At 42.4% G+C, this 11520-nt stretch overlaps 1 protein-coding gene across 1 annotated transcript in view; it reads right to left on the reverse strand.

Annotated features, from left to right (window-relative positions):
* PDGFRL (platelet-derived growth factor receptor-like) overlaps positions 1–7938 on the reverse strand; it is a 101974-nt gene extending 94036 nt beyond the window's left edge. The window contains exon 1 of the mRNA XM_006893566.1: positions 7884–7938. Coding sequence (XP_006893628.1) covers positions 7884–7938 — 55 coding nt within the window. The remainder of the gene's footprint in view (positions 1–7883) is intronic.
* Between the last annotated feature and the right edge of the window lie 3582 nt (positions 7939–11520).

The raw sequence follows: 11520 nt of genomic DNA on the forward strand, positions 1-11520 counted from the left end.
GGAAGACCCTCTATGAGATGGATTGATTCAGTGACTGGGGTAATCGGGATGGGTGTGTCAGAGGGGGTGCGGTTGGCGCAGGATAGAGCAGGGTTTAGGGTTGTTGTGCATAGGGTCGCTATGAGTCGGAAACGACTCGACGGCACATAACAACAACAACAAGTGGATGTTTTCAATGGATGGCTGTTTTAAATGGAACTCGAGATGCCCCTCCAGAACTACTACTTCTCCAGCATTCTATCAGTGAATGTACTTTGGGCCATACTTGACTCTTTCTCTCTCACGCCACATTATTACAAACAGCCAATTATCTTGGCTTCAAATTCCAAACAGATCCTGAATACCTGAAACAGTTTCTTCTCCTGCTATGCACCGTTCTCTTTTGAGTCAGGTCACTTTTCATCTGTTGTTGTTATGTAGTATCGCGTAAGAACCAACTCATAGCTGACCCTCCAGCGGGTTTTCAGAGGCAGTAAATCATACAGGAGGAGACTTCCCATCTTTCTCCCATGGAGCAGCTGATGCATATGAACCACATGTCTCTGGGTTGGCAGCGCAACTCCTTCTTAACACTAAGCTGCCACAGTTTATTAGGCACAGCGGTTACAAGCACAGTTGCTAACTCTGAGGTTAGTGGTTAGAGCTCACCAGTATCTCTGCGGAGGATGAGGAGGCAGCTGCTTCCACGAAGATGTCTAGCCTTGAGTAGCCAGTGGGGCAGTTATGAACTGGAATCAGCTCAGCAGCAGCGGGTTTGGTTTTCTGGCTTTTCCAGTGTTTTGGTTTTTGTGTTACCTTAATGAAAACAGCCTTCTGAGTAGGTTTCCTACTTCCACCCTGGAACCTCTACTTTTGAAATCTAGTTCAGTTCATGGGTTCTTTGTACTCAGAACCTTCAAGTAATTTTTCACTTAATTCAGAATAAAATTAGCTACTGCGTGGAGCAAATGGTTAATGAGCTTAACTTCTGAAAAGTCAGAGGGTAGAGTTTACCCAAAGGTGCTTATGAAGAAAGACCTGGTGATCAGTTCTAGAAAATCAGCCGCTGAAAATCCACTGGAGCATAGTCCCACTCTGACACAAGTGGTCACCTTTAGTCCAAATCAACTTCCTTCAACAGATTTTATTTATTTTTTTTTTTAATCTTCTGTTTCTCTTCTGACCTCCGCTTCTGTCTTCAGCCTCCCCCTTCCCTTCAGCCACAATGGCCACATTCCAAGTCTTCTTCTAAGTTGTTGGAGCCGAATTCCTGCTCTCAGTGAGCTGTAGACAGGCCTTTGCTCATCCTATTTAGACGACATCCACATCCTCCTCCCCACTCTCTCTCTCTCTTCTTACCTTAGCTAGTGATTTCTCATGCCGCTTATTACTGCTTGAAATTATATCTGTTTACAGCTTTCATATCTGTCCTCTCCTTTGGAATATGAATGTCACAAAACAAGGTCTTTACAACCTTTTTCAGAAAAACTTAAATTTCTCAGATCCTCTCACTTATAACCGTCACAGGGTCAGGCTTCTCTTGTCCTTAAACATTTCTCTGTCTTGACCTCGAAGACAGTAGAATGTTTTCTAAGGAACACGTATAGATCCTAAATTATCCTTCAAAACATTAACTGTTTGCATTCCTAAGCAATGAGAAATTACATGTATATAGCCTAGCCAGGAAATTAAAAGGCGCATTGCCATGGGAAAGTCTGCTGTTAGGGACCTCTCCAAAGTGCTGAAGAGTAGTGGTGTCTCTCTGGAGACTAAGGTGCGTCTGATACAGGCCATGGTCTTCGCAATCACCTGTTATGCATCAGAGAGTTGGACAATGACCAAGGAGGATAGAAGGAGAACTGATGCCTTTGAGCTGTGGTGCTGGAGAAGAGTATTGAGAATACCATGGACTGCTAGGAAAACAAATAGATTTGTCCTGGAGAGGGTTAAACCGGGTGGCTCCTTGGAGGCAAGGACTCTGAGGCTCCGTGTAACTTACTTTGGACATGTAGTGAGGAGAGACCGGTCCTTAGAGAGGGACATCATGCTTGGGAGGGTGGAGGGACGGCGCAGGAGAGGAAGGCCCTCTATGAGGTGGATTGATTCAGTGACTGGGATAATTGGGATGGGAGTGTCAGAGACAGTGCGATTGGCACAGGACAGAGCGGAGTTTAGGGCTGTTGTACATAGGGTCGCTATGAGTCGCAGGCGACTTGACGGCACATAACAACATAACAACAACATAGCCTAGTCTGTAGGGACTTGCATTGCTAACCCCTGCTGGCTAAGCCCTTTTGGAAGTATGCCTCCCTCAGTGGTTCTGAGAGGGAAAGGTGGGCAATCTCCTCCTGGGCCAGTTGCAGGCTCCAAAAATTCCTGGAGGGTCAGCAGTGTGGATTCTGACTTGATGGCAGTGAATTTGAGCTTTCATATATACAAAACATTTATAAAGTAAGGATTTTTAAATTAATGTTTATTTTTTTAAGGAATACATTGAAACACAAAAGTGGCCAGGTTCTGCTTAAAGCATCCTGGTCAGTGTGCTTTCCCTCTGGCCGGACTGCCCCACATCACAATGAGTCACTGTAGTACTCTCAACAAGAAAGCCTTTTCACAGGATCCAAAATAAATCTACCTTAGATGGAAGGTCATATGAGCACAGATCAAGGGGTTGCTGCACTGCAATAAAACAGCAGTATTATATCAGTACTTAATGTAGATCATGAAAAACTAGTAAGTGCTGTGATTTTGTACTTCTTCATATGAAACCACATAGGAACCCACAGTTCATATAAAAACCCCCAAATCAGAAACTATGACCAATGTCTGACTCCAAGCAGAGAACCTTGAACTAATTATTAACTGTTTTCATCAGTTTCATACCAAAGGAGTTCTAGGAGCTCTTCCAACTCCCATTCTACAGGAGAAGAAATCATATTACTTCTAGGAATTTAAAACATTTTGGAAGGAGGCAATGCTGACCTCTCCACGTAAGAGTGACCATACATTTCTGTATGCACTTGATAGAAAGCTTTCTTATCAGAAGCCTCTCCCCAGAATTGTGAAGCAGTAGAATAGGTGGCATCAGGGTGTCTGTGGTTTGTGCCCTGAGATGACCCTACAACCAGCATATCACAACCACCTATCAGAGACTTATAAGGTCCCCTCTCATTGGTCTGTTCTGCCAATCATGTGTTTAATTCAAAACAGATGTTGTTGTTTAGGAAAACGTTTATAACATTTAATGAAGCAAATTTCCTTTTCTAGTCAATATTTCAGCTGTAAATGGTTGGGAGAGTTGGTATTGGTGTTAGGTACCACTGAATTAATTTGGATTCATAGGGATCCCATATGACAAAGTAGAATCCCTCACAGAATTTTCTAGGCTTATTAGTATTTAACCAAAGAGTTGGCAGTTCAGCTTAACTAGCCTTCCTCAGGAAAGATGACGCTGCCTGTTCTTGTTAAGATTTAGAGCCTCAGAAACCGAAGGAGGCTTTTCATGAGTTGGAACCAACTAAAAGCCAGTGGATCGGCTTGGTTGTTTCTAATTTTCTAGGAGTAGATCACCAGGTTTTCCCTTATGGAGCTACTTAGGTGGGTTTAAACTGCCAAGATTTATTTTTTGTTTTAAATGTTAATGAACATTTACAGAGATTTTGGATTTCCATTCATTCATTGTTGCACTTTTCTCCCTGCCCACCCCTCCCCCTCAGTTCACTCTTCTCTTTGAAAAGTAAAAGAAAAATCCCTTCATTGGTAGACAATCCCCCCGCCCCAAGTACACTTGACTATGCAACCTTCACTCTGGACTCTTGTGATAACCATAATACACTATCATGTATCGTCTTTAAACTGTTCTCTCCCTCATCTGTTTCAATGCAGTACACATGATTCATCCAGTTTTTCTCAGTCTTACCCCAACCCTGATATCAGTCCCATTCTACAACAGTGACACTATGCAGTATTTGTCCCTTTGTGACTGAGATATTCACTTAGCATAATGTCCTCGGGAGTCACCCATTTTGAATAATATTGCATAAGTTCCTTGTTTTTCAATGCAGAGTAGTAGTCCATTGTGTGAATATACTACAACAATCTTTTTTTTTATTAGCAGTTGAGCACTTAACATGGGACCATCAGAGTGCCTATACATATTCACATACACTTTATAAAGTACAATCATAATTCTATTATACCACATAAAATTTATCAGTTCTTAGAAAGATTCTTAGCATATGCTTAAATCTCTCTGATGCATAAACATATCTCTTTTGTATACATGCATTTTTATTTAGACAGATGCTAATATTCATCTAGGCAGCTGTGGTGACATAGTCTACATAGATTTCCTCTGCTAACTCAAAGATGGTGCCTCTCTCTGAGGGTTCAAATCCACCAGCTGCTCCAAGGAAGAAAGGCAATCTACTTCTTTGATATTTATAACTGTAGAACCTGTTGGAGGATCAGCTATGAGTGGTTCTGACTCTGGGTGGTCCCCCCACATTGTTGTACAGCCCCCCGATGCACCCCTTGTTCCACGTTACTGTCATACACATAATACCTAATCATATATAAAGCAGTAAGTTTTGTGCGTAATAATTCACACAGCTTGGGCATACGTTGACTAAATCAAGGTCAATGGGGTTAGTTTCTGTGAGCCTCTGGAGCATCATGGACTAGGTGACAAGTGCATGGAAGATCTTATTTTGTATGGCCATCTCCTGTACTATTAAAACAAAATTACCCCCTGCAGGGGGAAGGGGGCATTAATCATTGGGCTGTACAATTTGATGGGTGGGTAGGTGAGGGGAATTGAAAGAATTTATTCAAATTTGTATTTTAATTTTGTAAATAAACTTATGTTAAAGTTTATTTTATAAATAAACTTCCAGTCAACTGACTGGAAGAGATCTATATTTGTCCCATTCCAAAGAAAGGTGATCCCACAGAGTGTGAAAATTGTCGAACAATATCATTAATATCACATGAGAGCAAGATTCTGCTGAAGATTATCCAAAAATAACCGGAACAGTACATCAACAGAGAACTACAAGAAGTGCAGGCTGGATTTAGAAGGGGTTGTGCTAATGTTAGATGGATCTTAGCTGAAAGCAGGAAGTACCAGAGGAATGTCTATCTGTGTTTCATTGATTATGCAAAGGCATTTGACTGTGTGGATCATAACAACCTGTGGCTGACTCTGAGAAGAATGGGAATCCCAGAACACTTGATCGTGCTAATGCAAAACCTGTACTTGGACCAGGAGGTCATAACAGAAAAAGGAAACACTGCATGGTTCAAAATTGGGAAGGGTATATGCCAGGTTTGTATCCTGTCTCCATACCTTTTCAATCTTTATGCAGAACAGATTATCCAGGAGCCTGGGCTCTATGAGGAGAAATATGGCAACAGGATTGGAGGAAGAATCATCAACAATCTGTGTTATGCAGATGATACAACCCTGCTTGCTGAAACTGAGGAGCATCTGAAGCACTTGCTGCAGTTCAGAGACTGCAGCCTTCAATATGGATTAAAGCGCAACATAAAAACAATAACAACAACAACAAAAAGCCAAAGATTCTCACCACTGGGCCAATTGGCAGCATCATAATGGATGGTGAAGGGATTGAGATTGTTCACAGTTTTGATTTGTTTGGATCCACAGTCAACACTCTTGGCACCAGCAGCCAGTAAAGACATATTGTGATGGGAAAGTCTGTGGTTAGAGACTTCTCTAAAGTACTGAAGTGCAACGATGTCAGTCTGGAGACTAAGGTGTGCCTGATACATGCTATGGTCTTTGCAATCACTTGTTACTCATCAGAGATCTGGACAATGACTAGGGATGATAGAAGGAGAATTGATGCCTTTGAGCTGTGGTGCTGGAGAAGAGTATTGAATATACCATGGACTGCTAAGAGAACAAACAGGTTTGTCCTGGAGAGTGTGAAGCCAGGCTGCTCCTTAGAGGCAAGGATTCTGAAGCTTCTACTTTGGTCATGTTGCAAGGAGGTACCAGTCCTTGGAGAGGAATGTCATGTTTGGGAGGGTGGAGGGACTGTGCAGGAGAGGAAGACCCTCAATGCGATGGATTGATTCAGTGACTGGGATAATAATGGTGTCAGGTGTATCAGAGATGGTGAGATTGGTACAGGATAAGGCAGAGTATAGGGCTGTTGTACATAGGGTCTCTATGAGTCATAGGTGACTCGATGGCACATAACAACAACGCAACAAATAAACTAGTAGAAAATTTAAAAAAAAGGGCAATGAAGAAAAAGAAATGTAGACTTATTTCTATAAAAAGCAACCTACCAAACAGCTACCCAGCAGTCAGATCACTCCATTACATATGTTTATATACTTGTGTTCATTTATGTAAGTAGGAGGAAATGTAAGAGGACATAGTACTCCCATCTGTCAATGCTGGTTTTAGTAGGATGGGGCACTAGTTATGTATAGTTTCTTTAAAAAAATAATAAAAAGATACATCTTTGTTTCGCTTCACTTATGTAACAAGTATATTTTTTATTATTTAAAAATCATGTAATAAAGAAAAAAATTGAAGTTAAAAAAAAAAAACTACATCTAAGAATGCATTTCTGCCTATTCAACAGTCACCTACCAGGACCTGGCAGTTTTTAATATTGCATGTTACAAGGTAAATTTGTGCCAATTTCTCCCTGGAGAAAGCACTGTCTATACTTTATTAACCAAGGCTCCATGCTTAAGAATTCTCATGTTTAATTTCAAGTCCTATAACCATCTTGGACATGAAAAACAGAATGTGGTATTTTTTGGCAAATGCTTGTAATTTCTCAGGAAAGAAAGGAACTGGTCAAGATTGAGGAGTGGGTAAAATATGAGCCAGCTTGAGCTGGCTCCAGGGTGAGGTTGTGTAACAGCAAAAGCTGCTTTTCAACCAGAACTAAGCAAAAATTGTGTCTGCAGAGGAAGGATATTAAGGGAAGTTTGAGGACATCAGGATGTGCCCAGACAAATACTGTACTGTACAAATAATGCCTGCTGAATAAATCAGAGTAGAAGCAAAATAAGTACACAAAGATAGCCGTGTGTAATGTGGGCACATAAACATACAACATATATGTATGTAGCCACTTACTACATGGATGCCTATATATTTATCATATTTATGCATTAACACTTAATATATAATACGTCTATATATGCATCTCCTGGAACAATGCATCTGTATACATCTAGGAGAAGTCCAGGCAGGTTAACATAAAACAAAACAAAACAAAACAACAAATACTATGTATGGCTCATGGCACTCTGCATGCTAAACAGAAATGCTTCCCCCGCCCTTTTTCCTTTTAACCATGTTAGAAGTGTGAAAGCTATATTTAGGTTTTTGAAGTTTAATACATAGAAATATATTATTGAAGACTGAGAAGAATCTTGTCACAAATGCACTCAAGTTCAAGATGGTACACAAAATAAATCTGGATTTGCAAACACCTCTAATTTTACAAAATAATTAGAGTGGCGCCCGCCTATAGAAGCAGAGGTCCCAGGGAGATGCAGGCGAGGATAGCGGCTCCAGCGTCACCTAGCAGGCGGACACGTTGACAGTGGGGGCTGGACCAGGCGCTGGCTAGGGATGCTCCGCTCGCCTGCCAACATTTTCCCCGAGGGCTGCAACAGTACTGGCGTGGATCTTAAGAATCGAGGGCCCACTGGTAGTTCCCACCTTCTTCCAAATTTCCCAAAGAGGTGGGTAGAGGAGACCCCATTAAGAGGGGACAGGTGCAAGGGAAAGGAGTGGCACCAGGGCTGAGCCTTGGACGGTCCGCGGGAAGAGGACTATTCAGAGACCAGGGGCCACGGGGCAGAAGTGAGGGCATTAGCCGGGGAGCTCCCTGCCCAGAGTGACTCACCATTCTCCAGTGCTTCGGGCACCAGCAGAAGACCAAGTAGCAGCCAAACCTTCATCTTGAGGGGAAGGGGCAGCGGCTGTGCAGGAAAAGCAGAGCGCGGTGGAGGCGCAGACGAGGGCGCCGCCTCCGGACGGAGTCAAGGCCTGGGGCGGGCGCCTGGGACGCCACCGCTGGAGGATTCGGTTTCATAAGGAGGAACTCACTTTAGGGGAAAAGTTTGGTGGTGTTTTTTGGTTTTTTCAAAATTCCCTGTCTCTGTAAAGTGACCTCTCCTGCCCCCTGGCGGAGTCATGGAACACAGCGTGCTCATACCGGCGAGCTGGGAAGCAGCCTATGCACAAAATGTCAGTTAAAATCATGTGAAAATATGCACCAACATTTATAATACAGAGAAGAAAGCTGTATGTGCTACAAAAGATACCAATAAAGTGCTCTGTTGTTGAGATGTGCCATCGAGTCGACTAGGACCCAGATAGCAACCCTATGAAAATGGCTCTGAACCCTGCCCTATCCTGAGCCATACTCACCATCTATGACACACCTAACTCCGTTGCCACAGCCACAGTGTTAAACCGTCTTGTCCAGGGTCTTCCTTTTCTGCGCTTGCGCTGACCCTCTTCCAAACATCATCACCTTCTCCAAGGTGTGGTCCCTCCTGGCAACATGCCCAAATTATGTGAAACAGAGCTTCAAAATCCTTGCCTCCAAGGAACAATCTGGTTTCACCCTTTCCAGGACATACCTCATGTGTTCTCCTGGCAGTCCATGGTATATTCAATACTCACCTCCAGCACCACTATGCAAAAGCATCATCTATTCTTCTGTCATCCTTAGTCATTGTTCAGCCCTCAGATGCATTGTAAGCAGTTGAGAAAACCGTGGCCTGGATCAACCACGTATTGATCTCCAGACTGGCATTGTTGCTCTCTATCACTCTGCAGAGATTCTTTTTTTAATAAATATATATTATTTACAAAATTCGAATACATTGTTTTCGAGATCAGATTCTTTCCATTTTCCTCACCTCTCACCCATAAAATTGTACAATGCCATGATTAATCCCTTCCTCCCCCTGCATATCCTCATCCCTCTGCTTCCACCCTCTCCCACCCCTCTTGGATCCTTATACTCATTCTACAATAATGGTTTTATACAATATTTATTCTTGTGGGACTGAGTTCACTCAGCATAATGCTCTCCATTCCCTCCCAAGTTAGGTAATAAATTATAAAATAATTGCTCCTGCACACTGCATAATATTCCATTGTGTGAACATACCATAGTTTGGAGAGATTCTTGACAGCAGATTTTCCCTATGAACTTCATCTTTTGATTTTCTCTTGATGCTAAGAGTGTTGATGGTGGATTCAGACAATATTAATTTAACAACATCAATCCTTTTCGCCATCTATCTTGATACTATCTATTGGCCCAGAGGTGAGGATCTTTGTTTTCTTGATCTTGAGATGGAATTCATAATGAAGGCTACGGTCTTCAACCTTCTGCAGCAAACATTTTGAGCGCTCTTCAGTTTTAGGTAGCAAAGTTGTGTCTCTTGCATAATGTAGGTTCTTGATGAATCTTCCTCCAATCCTGATGCCACATTCTTCTTCATAAAGTCTGGTCTCCCAAATGATCTCTTTTGCATATAGATTGTGAAGTGTTAGCCTAAAATTAGCCTTTTGTTAGCCATTATGGTTAGGCCCCTCTGATCTGTAGCTTACTGCTGATACATGGTCTTGCCGGTCAGCCTGGTCTTGCAAATCTTCAACAGCTGTGAGACTAGGATAGGAGAAAGAGTGCTTCCCATAATGTGCAGCAAGACTTGAGGGAGACTGGAGAAAGATCCTGGTTGGGAGCGAGACCCTACTGGTGAGACCCTGGTGGTGAGAATCTAGTGGTAAAACCCTGTTAGTGGAGAAACTGTGGTATTGCTGTAGAGATGGTGTGACCTGTGGCTTCCTACATTTATGCTGTCCATAGCTAAAGGTTTTGCTGTCCTTGCTGGATATATGAAGGAGAGGCTGACTTATAACTGCTCTGAGGCAAACTTAGCTAGATAATTGAGGAAACCAGAGGCTACTTCAATTTGTGTTGCTGAACTGAAACTGAAGCTTGGCCTAATTGAGGAATTGTGCCTTGGAACTGTTGGACTAAACCTGAAGCTGTATTGTGAGATATTCTTTGCTTCCCCCACTTCCACCTTACTCCCCTAATAGATCTCATTCTTGGTGCCACAAGTGTGAATCTGTGAGTCAAAAATGAATAAACAAATCTCTTGCTGCTGGCGTAGTTCTATGGTTCTGGGCTATGGGCCTTTTATCTGCTGTTTGCTCTGGAGTGATGAGGGGCTGTGCTATTCTCATTCCTTCTCGTTCTTTCAGAAAGACACTTATGGTCCTGTGTCCCTATGTCCCATTTGTTTTCTTCTCTTTAGGGAGATTTAAAAGACAGGGATGCTTTAGATGAGGGGGACGGGGGAGGACAGGGAAAATCACAAAATAAAACATGTTGTGTGCCTGCCTATTTACAGCCTCAGAAGCAAGCTAGAGGGTCAGCTATGAGTTGGTTTTGACCTGATGGCAGTGAGCGAAGCATAGCGTGTGTGTTTTCCAGTAGATTCCAATTTAAAACTACTTTGACAGTGTAGTCCATAAGGGGGATTGATTGTGCTTAGTAACCCAGATGCTGAACTGTTCTGATGGTTCTGTCTCCTCCTGCTCTGATTTACAGCCTGGGAAAGTTGGTGGCAGTAAGTCTGGAAGACAGAGTAGACTCCTCTTTAGAGTTTACCTAGGGAGAAATAGCTACTGGTCAGTGCTTTTTATCCCAGACCTACTGGTGGGTTTAAACCACAGACCTTTTGATTAGCAGCATAGCAATCACTGTGCTCTTGACCACTGTGCCACAGGGCTCTATAATTCCTACATTGATGCCTTGGGTTTCTCTAATATCCTGTATGTTAGTACTAACTCCAAGAAGGTCTAGTGCAATTGTGCAGGTATAGTGATGATGGGATCACATTTGACCATAATTGCCTAAGTAAATGTCATCAAGCACTAGACCCCATCTGTTTAGAGGCTTCATATTCTGTTTTTTAAAAAAATAAAAATCAAAACACAAAGTGGAGGGAAGGAAACTCCAGTTGTCACAGAATAGGTTCTGACTCACTGCAACCATGTATAATAGAGTTAAACAGCAGATAGAAATGGCCTTAATTTTTCAGAGTTAGTTCTCCAAGTCTTTCTCTGGAGGAACCTCTGGATGATTTGAAGTACCAAGTTTTCACTTAAGTCCTAGGTATCTATGTCCCCTAGAGATTCCTATTCTGTAACATCTCACTGCTGTTAAGTCAATTTGGACCCATGGCAACCCCAAGTGTTATAAAGGTCTTACATTGTTAGATGGCATTGAGTACAACACATAGTGATCCTATGAATAACATATCTGACCCCTGTTCTCACCATCTCTAACATACTCAAACTTACTGCTGTAGTTACCATGCCAATCCATCTGGTTAAGGATCTTCCTCTCTTTCGTCTGTCCTCTATTAAACATGATATTCCCTTCCAAGGAATAGCCCCTTATTCACTGTTGGTGGGAATGTAAAATGGTGCAACCCCTGTGGAAAGCGGTA

This window comes from Elephantulus edwardii, unplaced genomic scaffold (assembly GCF_000299155.1).
Source record: "Elephantulus edwardii isolate Elephantulus edwardi_28Jun2011 unplaced genomic scaffold, EleEdw1.0 scaffold00128, whole genome shotgun sequence".
NCBI classification, from domain to species: domain Eukaryota; kingdom Metazoa; phylum Chordata; class Mammalia; order Macroscelidea; family Macroscelididae; genus Elephantulus; species Elephantulus edwardii.